This window comes from Equus caballus, chromosome 20 (genome assembly GCF_041296265.1).
Source record: "Equus caballus isolate H_3958 breed thoroughbred chromosome 20, TB-T2T, whole genome shotgun sequence".
In the NCBI taxonomy this organism is placed as follows: domain Eukaryota; kingdom Metazoa; phylum Chordata; class Mammalia; order Perissodactyla; family Equidae; genus Equus; species Equus caballus.
In genome coordinates this window covers 12,098,658-12,121,123 of record NC_091703.1, presented here as the reverse complement: position 1 = coordinate 12,121,123, position 22,466 = coordinate 12,098,658, and the positions used below count along the sequence as shown (strand labels likewise).

At 38.3% G+C, this 22,466-nt stretch overlaps 1 protein-coding gene, 1 long non-coding RNA gene and 1 other non-coding gene across 12 annotated transcripts in view; 1 reads left to right on the top strand and 2 right to left on the bottom strand.

Moving 5' to 3' along the window:
• LOC102148205 (uncharacterized) overlaps positions 1-22,466 on the top strand; it is a 117,523-nt gene that overhangs the window by 37,874 nt on the left and 57,183 nt on the right. For all 7 annotated transcript variants that reach the window (XR_011429482.1, XR_011429480.1, XR_011429483.1 and 4 more), the window contains one exon: positions 3,798-3,902. This is a non-coding gene — a long non-coding RNA (uncharacterized lncRNA). The remainder of the gene's footprint in view (positions 1-3,797; positions 3,903-22,466) is intronic.
• LOC111769375 (U6 spliceosomal RNA) lies at positions 3,094-3,200 on the bottom strand. Its single transcript, XR_002802366.2, has one exon. It is a non-coding gene; the product is annotated as a U6 spliceosomal RNA (small nuclear RNA).
• The window catches only part of LOC100063291 (N-acetyllactosaminide beta-1,6-N-acetylglucosaminyl-transferase), an 81,056-nt gene continuing 77,268 nt past the window's right edge, over positions 18,679-22,466 (bottom strand). For all 4 annotated transcript variants that reach the window (XM_023624445.2, XM_070244075.1, XM_005603563.4 and 1 more), the window contains one exon: positions 18,679-21,068. In XM_023624445.2, the coding sequence (XP_023480213.2) occupies positions 20,878-21,068 (191 nt within the window). In that variant the 3' untranslated portion in view covers positions 18,679-20,877. The remainder of the gene's footprint in view (positions 21,069-22,466) is intronic.

Here is a 22,466-nt window from a genome sequence, read left to right as displayed (position 1 = left end):
TAGCCAAAGGGGTGGACTGTGCCAGATATCAATATCCTGGCTCTCAGCTTCAAAGGCATCCTTTATGATACTAGAACTGGACCCTGTAAACATTTCTCCTTTGTCAGCTCATACAACACCAAGTTTTGTCAGTAAAGGGCACTAGAAGGGCCCTGCAAGAGGAAAGGCTTTCTCTTTCTTGTTCTGATGGCCTTTTTCCCTGATTTTGTGGTATGTAGGACACCCAGTAGTGCTCACTGTCCAGCAAATTTCATAGGCAACCCAATGCTAGGCTTCCCAGACAATTCTGATAGTACCCCAGAGGTAGGTTCCTAGTGCATTTCAGTGGCACCCCAGTGGGTAATATCCCAGTGAGTTTCAGCAGCACCTCAGGGAGACTGAAGGACACCAACAGTGCTTACATTTTAGTGAATATCACGGGCATCCCAACAAGCGGCTTCCTAGAGAATTTTGCCAGCATCCTAGTGGATGGCTTCACAGCAAGTGTCAGTGGCACCATGGGACTTCCCATCAATTTACAGTGGGAGCCTAGCATATGGCCTCCCAGTAAATTTCGCTGGTATCCTAGCAAGTGACTTCCCAGTGAGTCTTGCTAGCACCCCAGTTGATGTTTTCTTGCTTGCCAGCCCAGTCTGTGGCTCTGTAGCAAACTTCTTGGCCATTCAGTGGGCCTCAGCCACATCATCTTCAAGAAGTTCTGAATCTCCTTTTTCCAAGTTTGGGGAAAGACTTTTTCCAAGTTTCCAAGTAAACTCCTTGGCAACTCTGCCTAAGGCTTAGGGGTCATGGCTGTTTTCTACTTCTGCTATTTCTTTATTCTTTAGAGTTCGTTACCTCTTAGTAGTTAATCCCTTGTTACTAGGTAATACTTCTTTATATTAAATTTTTCTATTCACATTATAAATGTGATTTCTGTCTCCTAACTGAACCCTGACTCATACACAAATTAAAGTGTGAGAAAAAATATATCAAAGAAAGGCAAACTAAAATCAAGATAGCTCATGATCTTAATATCAAATAAAGTTGAATTCAGGACAAAAAGCCTCAAATGATATGAGATGCAATTTAATGAAGATAGAAAACTTAACATCTCTGCCCCAATAGCAGCGTCAACATTCATGATGCTAAAACTTAAAAGGAGAAATAAAATTGTAGGAAGTTTTAATTCAACGTTATTAAGAATTGATAGATTCAGTAGGTAGATCTCAAAAGAATGTGTAATACCTAAGTAATATACTAAATAAGATATATTTAATTTCTACAAGTATATATAGAAAGCGATACCTTGAAAACCAATAATACACATTTTTTTAAGTGTCCATAGAACAATTGCCAAAACTTATTATATATGAGGCCACAAAGAAAATCTCACCTTCCCAAGTAGAGATAATGCAGGTAACAGTCTGTGAGCAAATGGAGTAAATAGTAAAATTAAATATTAATCTTAAAAACGTATGCACAATGGAAATTTAAAAATGCACCTAAAACTCTAAAAACACTTTTTCTTATACAGCTCTTCAAAGAGGAAAGCAAAATTACAATTGCGTAATATCCAGAAAGTAATCATGATGAAAGTCCAACTTATCAGAAACTATGGAATATACCCAAAGTAGTAACCAGAAGAAATTATAGTTTTAAAAAGTAAATGAAAAAAGGCAACCAATTTAAAAAAGTTAGAAAAAGAGCACCAAAACAAATTTCATAAAAGCAAAATGCAAGAATTAATAATGACAACTTGAAATTAATGAATTGGAAAAGAGAAAAATGGCAGAACTAATAAGTAAATCCAAGGGGAAAAAAAAAGAGGAAAGGCATAAATACACAAAACACGAATTGATAAGTAGGAAGAGCCATGGATACATAGGGAACTTCAAAGTCTTTTAAGAAATGCCTTTGTTCAACTGTCAGCAAATGAATTTGAAAATTTGGATGGAACTGATGATTTTCCAGGAAAATATAATTTATCAAAACTGACTGCAGAAGGGGTGAAAAATCTAAGTAGACATTAGTATGGAAAAAGTAGAGAGAGAAAGCTACCCCCTTACTAACAAACAAGTAGAAATCACCAAACACACACCTAAAACATTTCTTATTAAAGTTAGGAACAAGATAAAAATTCCTATTATCAATACTATTATTTTATATTATCCTGGAGATAATTGTTAATTTAGATAAGATAAAGAAATTAACATAATTGGAAATTTGGGAAGTTTATCATTTGCTTGCAGATTATGATTGAATAAATGGAAAAATCTAAGATAATCAACTGAAAAACTGTTAAAATGAATGTGAAAATTTAGTTATATGGCTGGGTTCAAAAAATAATATTCAAAAATTAACAGACTTCATAAGTAAAATAAACAACATAACTAAAAATATGATCCCATTTAGCATAACTGCCAAAAAAGAGAAATATCTGGGATTAAAGTTTAAAAATCTTTTTACTTTAGAAAACTTTAAACACATAAAATAATTAATACTTGTATACCCATCAGCCAGGGTCAATAATTATCAAAAGAGAGCCAATCATGATTTCCTTCCTCACTTACCCTCAGATTATTTTGAAGCGAATGTGTGATGTTGTGTTATTTAATTCTTAAATATTCAGGATGTATCTTTAAAAGACAAAGACATAGATTCTCTGGAATATGGGATCTAACATAGGTGTGGGGAAGAGAATTCCTAGGATCAGAGCCTGATGATAGGCCCAAGGGGAGAAATGTCTAGACTCGGAAGGAAAAAGGAGCTGGTAAAGAGTTGAACGCTTGAAAAATAATGATATTTATTTGACAGATTAGTTTAAGCATTCTGGAAATATTAGTGATAAATATATATAAAAATAAGTAAGTAAGGGATGAAAGACCTGCAGCAATCATTAACCTCAGGAAAAACAAAATATTTAGGAGAAAGTAAATGTAATTATAGTAGAGTTCTTGTCAGTTATAAATTATAGCTTCATAGTTATAATAATATAAACATTGACAATTGATTTAAAATCATGGTTTTAAAAAGATGAGTGAAGGAAAATTTGTGGGTAAAGGATGAAAACGTAGTTCTCAACAATTATAACAGGATATTGATTTTTTTTTAAAAAAAAATATGGAATGCTTCACGAATTTGCACGTTATCCTTGTGCAGGGGCCATGCTAATCTTCTCTGTATCGTTCCAATTTTGGTATACGTGCTGCTGAAGCGAGCACAGGATATTGTTAATTAATGTTAAAATCTGATATGTTAAGAAATGATAGTATAGACATATTATTTATATAGAGGTAACAACAGGAGAAACAGCTGAAAATATGATAATAGTTGCCTTTGGTAATTGGGACTGCATGTGAGGAGAGGCATGGCCCTCAATTCTTCATTACACTAAGCCTTTTAATGATGTTTGATTTTAAAACCACAATGATATATTACCTTGGTTAAGAAGTAAAAAATAATAAGAAATGAGGAGGGAAACACACTCACACGGAATCTTAAGTGAAATCCAGAATAGTTCATCGGGACTGTAGGTATATTTCATAGGTATCTTGGGACCACTGAAGTAACTGAATGGCTATTTTATTAAAAAGAGCAAAATGGACAAATTCCCTTGTAAGGACAGTGTAAGCTGAAGCAAAGTGGATTTTGAGTTGATTTGGCAAGGGACCCTTCTTTCTACGTGTTTTTAGGACAAAAGACAGTCTACGAGCATATTTGATCCTTTCGGCAGATTTCAAAGTGGACACTAAGTGAGGAGTAATGTTTTTCCCATTCAATGTTTTCAAATACTGCACTATCTGCTTATTTGTTTTTAGGGGGAAATTGTGACCACAGATTTTAATGAAGTGTCTCCACTGAACGTCTGAAGCTAGAAGATCTCCCATGCAGGCGGGGACAGTCTGGAGTCTGGATATTCCCCTGTGAGTAATATACTCAGACTTTGATGATATCAAAGTATTTGGGAAGCAGTTCAATAATTGCCCCACAGCAATTTCAAACTCATTTGTGGCCTTCTTATCTATGTGAATGCAGTAGACGTTTTGAGGCGCGTAAATAGGTTGGAGGGAGCCATTCAGACATATCAAAATCTTGATTGATGGTTGTTACGTATGCCAAAGGGAATGCAGCTTCTTCTATAGGTGAAAGAATTGCCATATAGTTGCTCTCCGTCACACAGTAAGGGCAAGGATCCGTTCTAAACTTTGTGGATAATGTGCTCAGCAACATATGCACCATCTTCCCATTTAGGGCTGCATTACAGGCTTGTGGTAGGGAAAGGATTGATCTTCACCGTCGATATCCTCCCTCTGACCACTGGTTGCTAAGCTTGCATGTTGTACAGTATACTGTGACCATGATTATAATTTGAGCAGTAATGACACAAAGATAACATCTGCAAAATTTCATTTTTGTTTTTGACAGCTTGGGATGGGGGTGGAGGGACGAAATCTTTCTTTGAGGGTTAAAAAACAAAAAATCAACTTCAAAAACATTTCGCTTCTCGAGAAGTCTCTAGATTTGGCCACTCTATCAGTTGTACTCACTTTTCTAGATCCAGTTTGCCTATTGCTCTCCTGTATTTTGATTCCAGGCCATTCCGTGGTAAAGCATTATTTTGTGATGCTTCTAACTTCCTGCTCTGTGTTTATTCTGGTCTCTTTTGGTTAATGCAGCCTCATACAGGCTGAGTTACCAAGGCCACACAGTGTCTCCTTTCCTGTTTCTATTGTTGAATCAGCTGATTTGTCATAATTGTGTCCAGGTACATACCTCTCTGTGTCGTCCCCACCTTTTTGGCTAACTTCTTCCTCAGTATGCCCATCTAGGTATATTCTAGCAATTTCCCATCTAGTTTATCACTCCTGGCCCTTTAAGTGGGAAGATCCTTCCAGGTTTCTGTCCTTTCCAGTTAGAGTACAGCACCATTAGGCAGGACCAGGTCTTAACGGTTTTTATCTAAAGTGCTCAGCATAATACCTGGCACATTTAGGCCCTCAGCAGATTCTTCTAATGAAACACTGAATGGGGTGACTCACTTTCCTCATTCATTCAGCTTTAGATTTTGAGTGTCCTCATAATCTGCTGTGGATTTTGGAGGAGACAGAATCTCATGTAAACTGTGGGTTATGGATGATTAAGGACTAAGTTTTAACATTATGATACATTACTTGTCTATAGCAGTAATTTTGAATATTCATACATTTTCAAATGATTGCATTCACAGGTAGATTCACATATCTTCATATATCACTCACTAGTGAATTTTCTAGATAATTAAAGCACATTTCTTTATAGACCAACTCTCTCTTTTAGTTGTTAATAGTTTTTCTACAAAGTAGTATGTTCTATCTGCCTTTAATAAGCTATATTAAAAACAAGTGTTTCTTGATGAGCCCCCAGAATCACATAAGGAATATTATATTATCATACTATTAGAAGTCCTTATCTCTACCTATCCTTTTCACTTGAGCCATTTTTATCTCCTTTTTCTGCCTCCTGATCTTTCTATGATATTGATGGCAGTGTCAGTAACAAAAACAAACTCACTGAGTTGTTTTTAGGAGCCAGTCACAGTACCAAGGGCTTTACATTTATTACAAAGTTTAATCCTCACAACCTCTCTGTGAGGTATCATTATCCTTCCTTTACAGTGAGGGGACAAAGCTGTGAGAGAAGTTCCACATCCAGGTCACACAGCTACTAAACGGCAGAAGCAGAAATCAAATGAGAGTCTTTCTGATCCCACAGGCAATGCTTTAATATTACCTACTGTAGGATGAGAACCCTTGCAACTCAGCATGGTAGAACATTAACTATTCGAGATTTTTTTAAAAAACAGTCCAATCACCTTTAGCATTTAGCTCATTCAGCTTTGAGTGAAGACTTCAGTAGTTTACAGAAGAATATAAAGGGAGGGGATGTTTTTCTCCACAGAGGGGTGTGTGTGTATGTGTGTGTGTGTGTGTGTGTTTGTGCGTGTCTGTCTGTCTGTCTGATTTCTTGACTCTGGCATGTGTAGCCAAAAATGCTAAATAAGTAGACTCTAGATTGGTGAGAAGTTTCTATAAATTGGTATTTGGTTTTCAAACAGTCTCAACCCAGGGTATATAAATGCTAACCCTTTTCCCCACAGCAGTCATGGCCCCCAGATGCGTTGTTTTAGGTCTTCCTTTCCTTCTCCATGTCAGATTCCATAATTTTCAGGTCAACTTCAGTTATCCATCCCTTCAGATCTCAGTAAGTAGCCCGAATCAGTCCTTGTCTCCTGGGGGCACTATGAAGCCTGTGTGGAGATGGTCCTCTCCTTACTACACAGGAAGCAACAGATCTGCTTTGGCTTAATAGCAGGTTGTGTTAGTGATTTTGGAAGGGAGCCAGCATTTGATCTTGGCTTCATTACTCCTTCCCACTCAGATTTCTAAATTCTCCTTATCATGTTGTAGGGCTTTTAGTATGTTTATTATTTACTTCAGTGACTTTGGGCCTTAACATCAAAAGGCTGCCATTGATTGCGACACTTGACCCAGACTGTTTAGACGTCATGGTAGGTAACTCTCTGCCAGGAGCTATGGGAAGTTATTCAGAAAGCATGGCCTTACATTGTACACAAACTTACACATAGTTATTTCATTTAAATTATTTCTCAACCCCCCCAATCAAAAATCAAAAAACCAAAAACAAAACCAAAATTCCATCTGCTTAAAAGCTCCCATCTCATTCCAGTTTACAGCTTCCTTTCCTCTGCCTGACCAGGTTCCTGGGTCGAGAGAAGCTGAGTGTGGTGGGAGGTGGGGTCTGTTCTTTGATTCCCCCTCAGCTTTCCTCACTCTGAGTGTGTGGTTTAGGAGAAGGAGAGGACACGTCGTCTGACTCTGGGACGTTCCTGCCCTCTCTCTCCTCGAGAACAGACGAGTGTCTCTTACTAATCTGGCTGTTGCTGTGGCCCTTTGCTGGCTGTGGCTGCTTCTCTTTCCACCTCCAACTGGCTGTACATTACCTACTGCATGGCAGGTCACCAGCCCCTCTCTCTTTGAGGTGTCGTGTGTATTCTTGGGAGAGCCTGGCAGCCTCCCTATCACCTAGGTTCTCTGAGCTGAGAGGTCTGACCCCACTCAAACTCTTCCATAACTGATTGGGTACTCTTTGGGCCAGGAGGCAAGTCCTTGTACATAAAATTAGAGCAAAACTAAGCAAGTCCAATTTCCTTCCTTTGTGACCCCTGGAGCTAAGGGAATCTTATGCATCATTGTTATACCAAACACTTGCTCCTCTCTCTGCTTCAGTGCCTCTCTCAGCCCTGCCTCCTCTTTCCCGTTCTTTTCCTGTTTGCCTAGATGAAGGGCAGAGCCATTAAGTTCCCTCCTTAGGCAAAGTTCTAACCAGGTAAAGAGATGGAAGTCTTCCCTTTGTGCACACCTTCTGCATTGTCAAGTGATTCTCTGGTCCCCCTCACTTGGCTGGGGTAGAGAGTGGGGGCAACCACAGCATTCCCATTGGGCTGATTCGCATTTATGATGATGCTCTTTCTCCCTCATTAATTTTAGACATTAGGGAGGGGGGAATGTTTAGAGCAAGGGTCAAAAAACTACAGCCCAAGAGACAAATCAGGCCATTGCCTGTTTTGAAATAAAGTTTTATTGAAACACATATGTTCACATATTGTGAACCATATTTTCACATATTGTCTATGGTTGCTTTGAACTACAGTGCCAGAGTTGAGTAGTTGCAACAGAAACTGTACCCACAAAGCGGAAAGTATTTACTATTCATCTGGCCCTTCCCAGAAAAAGATTGCTGACACCTGGGTTAGAGAATCATAGTTGATTGTAATAAGACTGGTTTTGCCATCTCAAGAATTCCTGGTGGAGATCTATGACCCTTGTCCTGTGGAACTTAACACCTTTTCACTTCTGTACTGGCTCTTGTCACTAATTTCAGGACAAGAGGCTAGATCCTATTTAATATCCTGTTGCAATTGCTTAGATACACTTACACACACCCTTTGAAGTTTATCTCTTTGCTTAATAGTTTATTCTTTGGTTCATAGACTAAAGTCACCCATTTAAATAATATTAATTGAATTATTTATATCCAAGATTCAGTGTGAGTTTCAGAGACAGAGAACTATTTCCCACTCCATCCCTGAAGGAACTTATAATGTCTGAGATCTCTGAATAACAAAGAACTAACCCTTGGCTTTGTCGACAGTCTTCATTGTACGTTTGTTTTCTATTTTACTAATTTCTACTATCTTTGTAATTTCTGTTCTACATTCTTTGGGTTTATTTTGATGTTGATTTTCTAACTTCTTAACAGGGATGCTTAGCTCATTAATTTTCAGCTGTCGTCTTTTCTAATACATGCATTTAATGCTATAAATTTCCCCCTTGGCACTACTCTAGCTACACCCCCACAAGTTTTATTTTCACTATCAAAATATTTTCTAATTTCCATTGTGGTATCTTCTTTGTCTCGTGAGTTATTTAGAAATGAATTGATCAATTTCTATACATATGAGGATCATCTATTTACTGTTTAAACATTTCTTGCTTAATTGCTTTTTGGTCAAATATATACTCTGTATATTTCCAGTTCTTTGAAATTTGTTGATTCTTGCCATCTGGCTTAGTATGTGGTCAATTATTATAAATGTTTTAAGTGTGCTTGACACAAAGATTGTTGGTTACAGTGTTCTCTTTATGGACAATAAGTCAAATTTGTTAATTGTATTTTTTAAAAATCTTAAATAGTCTTATTGATTTTTTTCCTGCTTCTTTTATCAGTTAACAAAAGAATAGGTGAAAATCTCCTATTATGACTGTAAATGTGGCCATTTTCCCTTATTCTGTCAATTTTTGCTTTATACATTTTGAGGCTATGTTATCAGCCACATACAAATATGAACAGTTATGTCTTCCTGGTGAATTAAACCTTTTATGAAATGACTCTCATTATTAGTAATGTTTTTTGTCTCAAAGAGAGCTTTCTTTCTGTGTTTCCATGGTATGTCTTTTCCATCATTTTACTTTCAACCTTATGGTATCCTTATATCCCTTTCCTTTTTTGGGGAGAGGGGTTGGGGGAGAAGATTGGCCCTGAGCTAACATCTGTTGCCAATCTTCCTCTTTTTTTTGCTCAAGGAAGATTGTCCCTGAGCTAACATCTGTGGCAATCTTCCTCTATTTTGTATGTAGGATGCCACCACAGCATGGCTTGATAAGTGATGTATAGGTCTGTGCCCAGGACCCAAACCTGCAAACCCCAGGCCACTGAAGTGGAGTGTGCAAACTTAACCACTATGTCGCTGGGCTGGCCTCTATCCTTATATTTCTGATGTAACTATTGTGAGCAATGTATAGTTTTTTTTTAAATCTTATCAGACAATTTAACTGGAACATTTAGTTCAATTACAATTAATATGATAACATATTTGGATTTAATTTGCCATTTTACTCTATGTTTTTAATTTTCCCACCTCTTTCTTATTCCCTTTTCTCTTGTTTGACTTAATTATTTTTATTGTTCTACTTTTTTTTTTTTTTTGCTTCAGTAGTTTGGAAGTTATATACTCTTACATTAATCTTCTAATGGTTACCCTATAAAATATAGCATGCATTCTTGACTTCTCAAAATTTAACATTAATGGAGGGGCTGGCCCCATGGCTGAGTGGTTAAGTTTGCACACTCCACTGCAGGTGGCCCAGTGTTTTGTTGGTTCGAATCCTGGACGCGGACATGGCACTGCTCATCAAACCACACTGAGGCAGCGTCCCACATGCCACAACTAGAAGGACCCACAACAAAGAATATACACTATGCACTGGGGGGCTTTGGGGAGAAAAAGGAAAAAAATAAAATTTTTAAAAAAAATTTCAACATTAATGGGTACTTTTACTCTCCGCCCAGATGATGCTATAGAACACTTAGCATTAGAATACTATAACTCTACCTAACTTTGAACACTATAACTCCATTTACCTCTTCCCAAATAATATGCTTTACTGTATATTTTAGTTGTGTATACATTTTTAAACTCATAAGACATTATTATTACATAGCCAATGCTCAATTTACCATTTTTACTGATTTTCATTCCTTCCATTATCTCCAAGCTTCTGTCTGAGATCATTTTCCTTCTTTATGAATAATATTCTAGACTTTCCTTTAGTGTGGCTCTGCTGGTATTGATTCTCTCGTGTTGTGGTTTTGAAATGTCCTTATTTTACCTTTGTTCTTGTGTATTTTTTGCTGGGTACAAAGTTCTTGGTTGGCATTTATTTTCTTTTAGCACGTCGTAATGTCTTCTGACTGTCTCCTGGCTTCCATTGTTACTGTTGAGAGGTCAGCTGATGGTTGACCTCATGCTGTTTTGAAGATAATTCCAATACTCCCACCCTGTTCTTGTTTTAAGATTCTTTAGTTTGTTTTGGTTTTGGTTTTCTGCAGCTTAGCTATGGTGTCTCTGGGCGTGGAATTCTATTTGCTGAATTTCATAGATTTTAAAGTTCGCCTTTTTGCTTCACATTTTAATATTTCTGAAGTCAGGATGGATCTTACAACTAAAGGCCTTTTATAGTAGCTGCCAGCCAGGCGGCAATTGTGATGTAATTATTATTCTCTGCACATGGGCAAACGAGGTCATGGTTAAGCTTGAGTGACTTCAAGGCCTCCACAGTCAGCTGTTTTGGACTCTGAATTTTGTCCCCTGGCTCAGGGTTCAGCACACTATGGCTAGTAGTCTGGCTGCCTGTTTTTGCACATAAAGTTTTATTAGAACACAGCCATGCTCATTTTTTATGTATTTTCTATGACTGCTTTCTTTAAAAACTTTTTGAATGTTTTGATGATTCTCAAAGCTTTGTTTCCACCAGAAGATCCTGATGGCTACATTAACAATCTCATTGATGTTCTTTTTTTGTTATTGTTGCACACATTTTTTTTATTGTGGTAAAAGACACGTAACAAGAAATTTACCATCTTAACCATTTGTAAGTGTACAGTTCAATAGTGTTAATTGTATTCACGTTGTTTTGAAATAGATCTCCAGAACTGTTTCATCTTACAAGTTTGAAACTCTATACTTATTAAATAACAAGTTATCTTTTTCCCCTCCCCTGAGCCCTGGTAGCACCATTCTACTTTCTATCTCTATGATTCATAATTGCCTACTTTAGATACTCATATAAGTGGAATCACAGAGTGTTCATCTTTTTGTGACTGGCTTATTTCACTTAGCATAATGTCCTCAAAGTTCATCTATGTTGTAGCACATGACAAAATTTCTTTCCTTTTTAAGGCTGAATAATATTCCATGCTGTGTTTTGTTTATCCATTTATCTGCCAATGGACATTTGGTTTGCCTTCGCCTCTTGGCTATTATGAATAGTGCTGCTGTGAACACGAGTATGCAAATATCTCTACTCTGACTGCTTTTACACTATAATTGCAGAGTTAAATAGTTATGATAGAGAACCAGAGACTATATGGCCTGCAACCCTGAAATGTTTACTATCTGGACTTTTAAGGAAAAGTTTTCAGACCTAGCCCTGTGAGACAGTTGATCCACTTCTCAGCTGTTTTTCCCATATTGGAAATCTCTAGATTTCCATTTCTCTGGTATCTTGGTTTAGCAATTCCTCACTATCTTGCTAGCTCTTGGATGTTATTAGAAAGGACATTTTTATATTTCATCCAGCTCTCTAGTTGTTTTCAGCAAGAGAGTTGGTCTGAATCACCTAGTCTGTTATTACCAAAAGTAAAAGTCAGGGCTAGTACCTTTTAATAAATTCCTTTTCTGTTTAAATCAGCCAGAATCAGTTTCTGTTGATTGCTGTTAAGAATCTTGTGAGATAAAATTTTTTTTCCACTTGGAAATATAAAAAAGATTCCACTTCATTGTTTCTTGAGAAAAACACCCAGCTATTTTGGATGTTTTATGCTGCTGGGAAAACAGGCAAAAAGAAAGATCATGGTTTGGGCTAGAGTAATAGCACTGATGATGAAGGGTAAATGGAGTTTCTGCTGCACTCGAAGGGCTGAGAGGATTATGCTTGGAAGCTGGCTTCTGGTACTACCATGTACAGAGGTACAAGTTAATAGGAACCCGGATCTGCCTCATCCTGCTGTGTCACAAAGGTCAGAGTTCCTTCAGGAACGATGACTTACTTGGTCATACCACCAGATGAAGTAGCTGAATCAGCTGAGATTTTGGGTGTCTTTGTTTGTTTGTTAGTTCATTGGTTTTTTGGTAACTTTTCATATTGATATATTTTCAACCTTGCAGAAAGATTGAAATAATAGTACAAGGAACTTCCTTATATCATTTACTCAGATCAACCAATTGTTTAGCTATGTCTCATTTTCTTTGCCATTCTGTGTATGTGTGTGTGTCGATACATGTTTTGAAACATTTGAGAGTATGTTGAAGACATCATGCCACCTTACATACTAAACACTTAGGTACTTCCTAAGTACAAAGAAATTTTTTTATATAATCAGGAAATTTGACATTGACACAATTGTATTATCTAATCTATAGTCTATATACAATTTTTTTCTATTGTCTCAATAATGCCCATCTTATTTCTTATCCTTTTCTTTAAACTTCCAGTTTAGGATCTAATCCAGAATCTTGTGTTGCATTGATTTTCATTTCTCTTCAATCTCCTTTACTCTAGAACTATTCCCCAGGCTTTCTGGATTTCCATATCTTTGAAGAATACAGGCCAATTATTTAGTACAATGTTAATCAATTTTGGTTTGTTTGATAAGTTTTCTCATGACTACAAATTCAATTTATGCAGTTTTGGTAGGAATACCACTAAAGGAATGTTATGTCTTTCTCAGTGCTTCCTATCAGAAGGCACGAGTTGATTTGTCCCAATGTTAGTGATGTAACTTTGATCACTTGGTTAGGTGACGTCTCCAGGTTTTTTCACTGTAAAGTTACTATTGTATGTTTATAGTTAATAAGTAATCTGTAGGGAGATATTTTGAAGCAATGTAAATATTTCGTTTACTATCAAACTTTCACCCATTAGTTTTAGCAACCATTGATGATTTCCTAACTCCATCATTCCTTCCTTATTTATTAGTTGGCCTTTTGCTGTAAAAGCTTTCCCTTCTCCTGCATTTGTGTACGCATATATGTATGTATGTATTCATGTATAGATCCATGGACTCTTAATTTATTAGACTACAATTTATTACTATCATATCTATTTTGATGCTCAAAGTGTCTCAGACTAGCCAGTAGGAGCTCCTTCAGGGTGACTTCTGTGCCTTTTGATGTGTTCTCATCATTCTTTGAGCACTACCCTACTTTCTGGTGCCACATTACATTGCAGACACATCTTCTACTTTCTCTGCCCAAGCTCTGGAACCAGCTTTTTCTTCAAGGAGCCCTTGACTGGCTGAATTTTTAACAAAGTCAAGGAATACATTGGCAAAGGTAAGTCCTAACATCCAACTGCAATTTGTGGTCAATAGCAGAACCACGGTCTCAACGTGTCCCCTTTGCAGAGAGGTCCTGGCTGACAGCCTAATCTAAAGGAGCCCTTCCACCTCCACATCTTGACCTCTATCACCTCTACCTGTTTTATTTTCTTCACAGAACTTTATCTCTATCTAAAATTATCTTGTTTGTTGGTATATTTTGTAATTTTCCTATCTCTTCAACTAGAATCTAAAAGATCTACCAGTCTTAATACATAGCTATATACCCATGACCTGAACCTGGCACAGTTTATTTGTTAAATATACAAATAAATGAATGGAATCTTCCTACTCAAAAATCCTATGAAAACACAACAATATTTCTCTAGCTCTATTTTATATTTATGGAAGTTTTTCAAATGACATTTGTCTAGATTCCCACCATTCCTTAGGAAAGTTTCTTGGTCACATATTCAGAAAGGAAAATTTCCATGTATGGTAATGACTACAACATCAGTGTTTTAGTAGATTTCCTACATTTTCAAATATTTCTCCCCAGCCTATAATGTAGTGAAATCCCTCTATTGCTTTTTGTAACTGTTACCCCAAAAGAATTCGTGTTGTCACTGTGGTTACTCTTTAAACCATTTTTCTTCCACTGGGTCATCTCTGATGCAATTGGAAAGTCTAATTCAAATACTTCCTCTTGGGTCCTCTGTGAAACCCACCACATGAATGCTAGTCATGGAGTGACCATGCCTCACCTGCTCAGAGGTATGTGGAAGCAAATCACCAATGGTGTCAAGTACCAGAGTTTAAATGTGTAGACATGGCAGTTACCAGTGCTTTTCCTCCTAGCTCTTCATGACCCATTAAACCTACTTAGTAAATTCTGAGAAAATGAATCTAAGTATTTATTTTATTAAATAAAACTTTTTTAAAAAGCCCTCTAAAACCCAACTTTTTTTTTTGAGGAAGATTAGCCCTGAGCTAACATCTCCCACCAATCCTCCTCTTTTTGCTGAGGAAGATTGGCCCTGAGCTAACATCTGTGCCCATCTTCATCTACTTTATATGTGGGATGCCTGCCGCACCTGGGATCCCAACCAGTGAAGCCCGGGCAGCTGAAGCGAGCGCGTGAACTTAACTGCTACGCCAGGCTGGCCCTAAAACCCTACATTTTTGCCTTGTGTAAAGCTGGTGGCCTCAAGTTGAAATAATTAATTTTAACTAAACTTTCACTAATTTTTTCAACTATTTCTCCTAACATCCTCTGCTCCTGATCACATCATGCCTGAGATCACTCCTAAAGTTTAACACTTGATGCTGGTCATCAGTTTCTGAATTTGGTCTCCCTTTTTCAAGAACTCTTTACTTTTGAATCATTGGGCCCACTTATCTATTGCAGCCCCCAGGATACTTCCTGAGACGTAGGTCAGGCTTCCTGAGCTCACAACAGGACTCCTCAAGGTTAATCTTCTAGACAGCACCGTGCATTCCCACCACGTTCAAAGCTTGTAGGTGTTGCTCATGGAAAAGGGAGCATGGTCAGCTTCACTTCGTGCCCTCTTCCTCTTAGAGACATGACTGCTAGTCCTAGTTTCAAGGTCAGAACGTGGACCTGGGAAAGCGTTGACCTCTAGCGTCTTTCCTGGTGGCTTGGCCTCTTAATCCCTCAACCATCCTGGCCAGAAGGGGGAGTAGTTACAATAGGAACTTTCCAGTTCAGGCATTAGTCTTCCCAAACTCCAACTATTTGCCTAATCTGTTAGGAGGGATACCTACTCCAGTTTCCCACTTGAAACAGGCTGCTACACTAAATTCTAACTGTTAAAAAAATTAGGAGTCATGACCTTTTCCTCTCTCTCTTTTGTTTTTTTTTTAAGATTTTATCTTTTCCTTTTTCTCCCCGAAGCCCCCTGGTACATAGTTGTATATTCTTCATTGTGGGTCCTTCTAGTTGTGGCATGTGGGATGCTGCCTCAGCGTGGTTTGATGAGCAGTGCCATGTCTGCGCCCAGGATTCGATTTGATGAGCAGTGCCTTGTCCGCGCCCAGGATTCGAACCAATGAAACACTGGGCCGCCTGCAGCGAAGTGCGCAAACTTAACCACTCAGCCACGGGGCCAGCCCCTCTTTTTTTTTTTTTTTAAGATTGGCACCTGAGCTAACATCTGTTGCCAATCTTCCTTTTTTTATTTTTTTCTTCTTCTCCCTGAAGCCCCCCAGGACATAGTTGTATATTCTAGCTATATGTCCTTCTGGCTCTACCGTGTGGGATGCCACCTCAGCGTGGCCTGATGAGCAGTCCTAGGTTGGCACCCAGGATCCAAACTGGCAAAACCCTGGGCTGCTGCAGCAGAGTGCGCCAACTTAACCACTCCGCCATGGGGCCAGCCCTTCCTCTCACTTTTGAAATAATACGTGCAAAGAAAAAATTTCAAAACTGAAGTCACCCAGAATTCCATCAAGCGACCAAAAAAAGAGATAGCAACTGAGATTTTTTTAAATGAGAATCTTAATATATTTTGATTTATATTTATTTTCCAGTTTATGATTCATAATCCAATAAAAAATATCTACCAGAAACCTGAATCAAAATTCCAACATCATGCACAAGAGTTAAATGTGCCCTTTAATGTTGGGAAAAACTCAAGGGTAGCTGCTGTCACTGCTACCATTTAAAATTGTATTTAGAATTTCTGCCAATGTAAGAAGACAAGAATAAATATGATGAGTAAATACTGAGAAGGAAAAGACAAAACTGTTATTAATAGACAAGTACCAGAAAATGCAATACATTGAGAAACTATTGGAAATAATAAAAAAGTCCAATGAAATCCACCTACAGGATCAAAATCAATTGTTTTCCTTTACACTATCAATAGCAAAATACTTTAAAAATCCCATTTCCAATAGGCACAAAGAATTCTGTAAAATATATGACAATAAACATAACATGACGTGCAAGATGTACATAAGAAAAACTTATGTATTAGTATTATTACTAATTATTATTATTATTAGTAGTATATGTACTGTATTAGTGAAGGTCATACAAGAGGACATGAATAAATAGACATATTGACAGCTCAATGTCAATATTAATCAATATAAATTCTGTGCAAATTCCATCAAAATCCCAACAGGATTTTTCAAGGAATTTGATAAGCTGTTTTTAATATTTGTTTAAAGTGAATGAGCAAAAATAGTCAAGAAAAAGTTGAAAAAGAATGATAAGAGACTCTGTTTTGCCACATATCAGAGATCTGCAGTAATCTTTAAAATATGACTTTGGCACATGCATAGACCAAAAGATCAATAGAACAGAACAGAGTCCAGAAAAAGACCCACAAGTATATAAGAACTTAATACATGATCGTATTGGCCTTTTAGATCAATGGGGAAAAGTTGGTATTGGATAATTGGCTTTCCTCAATAGAGTAAAAATTTAGATCCCTACCTGAAATCATATGACAAAATAAGTTATAGATAGTGTGAATGCTAAAGAGTTAAACATGGGGGATAAAACTACAAATATCGAAGAAAATATAGATGAATTTTTTATTATCTTTGGATGGGGAACATGTTACAGGTAAGGTTTTCCAGAAATCAGGCTATAAAATGGCAATTAGTGCGGAAGGGAGCACTTCCGATTCACTTCATATTTATGGAGGAAGAGAAGGAAGCAGAATTGAGTAGAGAAGTTGGGCTACGGTGCAATCACAATAATGCCTCAGTCCACCCCACCTGGAGCTCATAAGTTGCAATGGGCCCAAGTTAAGGTGAAGGCATTGGGCCCTTATAGCCCCACATCATCCAGGCATTGGGTGCAGGCTGACTCCAGACAGGATGTGACCTTGGTTGAGGTCACTCTCTTCAGCTGAGGGTAATTCTTGGAGAAGGCTGACAGTTTCAGTCCCGGGTAGATCCCATTTGTGCAGTGCTGCAACCACACTTGAGCAGCACAGATCAATTTAACCCAAAAGTTTAGGGAGCAGCTCCTTCAAGATCTGGTGAGTGTCTTTTCTTGGGGGAAAACACGCAGGGAAGATTAGTGGAATGACCTACAGCTTGCACTATTGCAGCTTGTCCTGATGCTGTAACTGATACCCAATGTCTCCATCCTCTATTTCCCTTAGTCTTCACTAGCACCTCTGTTGGTCTGGATGGCTTATTTGGTGAGGTGACCCAGACTCTCAGCTGAGGGTCTGAGCTTCTGATCACCATGCACTTCTTAGACTATGGCTACTGTACTTGTCATGTATTCTCCAAGTTGAATAAGGGAACAGCAAGAGATGCTTGAGTGGTGTATCTTGTAATGCCAAAAGGTAAGACAGTGTTCAAGAAAAAAAAACCCATAGCGATGGAGGACTGAGGGACTCGGAAGCCAGCCCTTGGCTGAACTGGAACAATTTGAGAAAAAACTACTATTGGATTACAGCTCAAAGTATAAAATAAATATTCATGAGTCCATACTGTTATAAATAAATAAATTGGGGAAAAGAGACAAATCTGTACAGAAGAATTCCAAATAATTTATGTAGATGCTCTGAAGGAGGTGGAACATAACTCCCTGCTCCTTAGGTACAGGCTGTGAATAGTCACTTCCTTCCAAAGAATACTGGATGGAAAGGGGAAAAAAGAGTTACTTTACAGTGGAGAAATGTGACAAACACTACTTCAGCCAGGTGACCAAGGTCAGCATCAACTATGATGACATCATGGTGATAGCATGTTTTCTTGATATGAGGTGGTGAAATGGCACTTTATCTTTGTGGTCTTCCTGGTCCACACCCCAAAATCAAATCTAATCATCAGAAAAAGAGCAGATAAAATCAACTGGAGGGAAGGTTACAAAATACCCAACCAGCACCCCACAAAATTGTCAAGGTCATCAAAACCAAGGAAGTCTGAGAAAGCTACAGTCAAGAGAAGCCTATGGAGACATGATGACCAAACGCAATGTCATATCCTGGAACAGAAAAGGACATTAGGTAAAAATTTAGAAACCTAAATAAAGTGTGAACATTAGCCATTCATTCTGATCTTCTCTATCATTCCCAATTACTTTACCCAACACCCTACAAAGGAAAATTTTAATTATTTTTCAGTAGATGGGTATTTTTTAGACAGGTGTGTGGGTATGTATGAATGTATTTATTTCTGTCTTTTTAAATGCTAGGAGAATTACCTTGCTAACCATGCTCTTTAATGGATGTTAACCAACCATGAAATAAAAATACATAATAGCCCCAAAGGTGGAAAACAATATATTAGTTTATTTCCAAGAAAACAACATAGAACATCATCAAAGACAAAGACAGATTCAGTAGTTTCAGGGCATCCCCATGGGCTAGCAGAAACCCACTAGCCCAAACACTACGCTCTTCCAATATTACAGTATTTGAGACAGAGGAGAGATGACCACCAACAGACATGTAAACATCTTCTATTCCAAAAGATTTCTAGTTCTACATGAGAAAGATCCAGTGTAAACCATTTCCTCTTTTCAGGTGGCGTCATTTAAATAATTTGGAAAAAGATGATTTTTAGACTATGCTGTTAGCTCTAGATGTGTTCCCCACCCCTCAACCCTTTACCCCCCAATACGGTTCCATCTTTTTCAGTAGCAAGAAAAAGAAGGATTTACTTCAAAGTCATTCCCTTTAAATATGATTAACATTCAACAGGCACAATTACAGAAAAAAAATCGTGTTGATTAAATGTATCATTAGTTGTAGTAACTGCTTTTCATTAGAATAAATAAATATTAAGGAACTCAATGAATTAGAGGAATACAAAAGTAGACTTCACATTTTTCTGAGGTGACAGGACTTTTTCTCAATATTAACACTGAGAACATTCTTCAAACCTACCTCCTCTGGTATACTAAATATGGCTTTATTTCATCTTCTCTAAATAGTCCACCTCAGGAAATGAACTAAGAAGACCAGTAAGAGAATCCAAATTCTCAGACAGAGAACTTGTTTCCTATGCTTATTATCAACCTCTCTCAGCCTCACTTAATTCATCTGCAAAACGGGGGTTATCCTGTGAACCTCCCAAGAGAGTTGTGAGGTTTGAATGCAAGGAGACATATAAAGGAGCCCGCAGAATGCCTAGAACACAGTAGGCTTTAGCTTCTGTCTCCTCCTTCCCTTTCCTCTTTTAAATAATCTCTGATTTAAATCTTGACTTGTAATTACTGCTATCCTTGGCCCAATATCACAATCTACAACCCTGCAGATGAATAGATTAAAATACACCACTCTGTAAGACTGTCTTAGAGCGGCCTTTCCAACGTTAACATTATTACCAAGATATGTAGAGTGAAATAGCTTCCATGCTACTTTTCCTGCTTATCTCAGCACGTGTCTGGTGTATAACAGACACTCAAGAAATATTTATTGACTGCATGCTGAATGAATGAATTGGATGAGTGAGCAGACAAGGGATAACTGACAGAGAGGCTCAGCCACAATTGAAAGCTCTTAAAAGTCTAGACATTCTGATCAGCACCAGGCATTGTAGGGTTACTCAGAGAATACTACGGAGCTGTGAAAGCCTCACAGGATAGAACTTGGGCTCCATTTTGCAAGTAAGATAAGTTTGGTGGGGGTGGAGGGCGGTGACCGAAGAGGAAAGTGATTCATTCTGAGGTGTTAGAGACTTAAGACTACATCCACGCAATAGCACCTTTCTTCTAGGAATATCTTCATTCTGAGAGAACTTTTCAGTGTTCTCAATGAAACGACAGAAGAAGGATCAGAGCACATTATGACACACAGTCGAGAAATGTTCTGTTTCCCTGGGGTCCTTTTACTGAAACAGCAGGCAGTGACTGATATCTGAGAGCACATCCTGTCACCTGTTAAGGACTTCAGATTCTGTACAGAACTTTAGACACAGTAAACTGAAAATGTTAGTATTGAAACTCAGGAACGAGATCTAGTCCTCAATTCTAGTTGCTCAAGTTCTAAAGGAGATTGGTGAATTACTCAGAAAGCTGTTTCTATGCCTATGTGTGGTTGAGCAAAGAGGATTGGTACCCATTTATACGTGGCTATAGATCTGTTATAAATGGTTCCTTCTTCAAAAAACCCAATTCTTAATTTCCTAAATAGAATTATCTACAATTTTCCTTTTCATTAGAACATCTATATATGATGAGTATCTGGTGTTAAGATCTGACGGCAGCTAAATTTATCATTGATCAGAACAATAGATTGATACAGAGGGGACCACCAGGGTGGCCAAAGTTCCAGGACGGCTCTGTGCAGCCATCCTGTGAGCATATTTCACAGTGTCCAGTGGCTGTCGTAACATAGCATAACGTAGCCAGGTCCTGAAGCATAACCTTGGTCCCGAAACTGTTACTATAACCAAGGCAAAGTTCTCTCACAAAGAAGGGCTCTCCTTCCCAACTGCGATTCCCCTTCAATCCTGAGTTGTAGGCGATCAAAAATACCAGCTGGGCTGTATGGCAGTTTCACTCTGATTTAGGGTCCTTTCTCGAAGCCTCAGTTCTAGGCATTCCACAGTCAGGGGGTATGTAGTAAGCTCAAACTTGTTGGCAAAGAGGCTTGGCGAATTAATCAACCACTTTAAGTCACCATTTCCATAGATACAAATGCCATGTACGTAGTGGCCTGCAAAGGAGAAAACAGGAAACAGTCAAAACATCCTTGTTTTCAAAAGTCAGGGTAGTGAACTTGCAGTGAACTTGGTCAGGCCTCCTCCCTGAGCTCCGGGAGGCTAGCTATCCAAATGCCTACTTTCTATCTCCGCTTAAATGAGTAACAAACCTCCCCAATATAACATGTCAGGGCTGAACTCCTTAATCCCCTCCAAGTTTACCCCATCGTAATCCACGGCAATTCTATTCTTCAGTGCCCTCTACACTTCTCTCACTCCCCTGTCAGCGATTCTGTCGGCTCAACCTTCCAAATAGTAACAGAATTTGACCACTTTTCACCACCTCCACTACTACCATCCTGGTCCAAGCCGCCTCCATCTTCCTTTCTAGATTCTTACAATAATAACGGGTTTCCACTGCCTCCACCTTTGCCGGTTAGTATATTCTCAGCACAACAGCCAGAGTGATCATTTTAAATGTAAGCAGAATATGCCTCCTCTGCTCAAAATCCTCTCACGGCTTCTCATCTCATGCAGAGTAAAAGCCAAAATCCTAGCAATGGCATTCAAGACTCCTCAGAGTCTAGCCCCTTCTAACTTGGACTTACCTCCCGCCACTTGCTCATTCACTTATAACCCTTAACGACTCTTGCTCATTCACTTCAGCCACTCTGGCCTCCTTGTTGGTCTCAGGCACACCGGGCACACTCTGCCTGAGAATTTGTGTTCGCTCCTCGTCCTCTGGACCACGCCCTTCTCCCAGACATCCTCAAGGCTCCCTCTTACACCCCAGGTCTCTGCTTCAAGGCCATCTTCTCAGTGAGGCCTTCTCTGACCTCCTTTCCTCCTTCCCCGATTCATTTTTCTTTGGCACTTATTACTAACTGATGTATTTATGTATCAGTGCCACAAAGGAAAATAATATTTTGTTCATTGTATTTCTTTCCAGACAACTGTTTATTGTCTTTCTCCCCAGACTAGAATATAAGCTCTTGAAGAGCTGAAATTTGAGACGATTTTGTTCATTTCTGTGTCCCCTGCATCTGCAACAGTGCCCAGTAAATATTAGGTGTTAAGTTAATACTTGTTGAATAAAAGGATGGAGAAGGATGAGTGGAGAGTGAGTGGATGGGTAGAACTGAGAAACATCAGGGGGATGGATGATGGCTTCAGCTGGGAAAAATGCCTCTGGAAAAACTGTGGAGGTGGGAATTTTCACTAGAATAGGAAGTTTTGTGGGGTAATGGGTTAGAAACAAGAATGGTAGGAAGTTGGAACTCTTTTCCAGAGGTTTCTTGGCATACAGTAGAACTACTGCGGTTGACTGACTGAAAACAGATGAAAGGGTTGGGCCTTTTTAATCCTATAAATATGGAGAGTCATTGAAGATTTTTGAATAGAAGAATCAAATG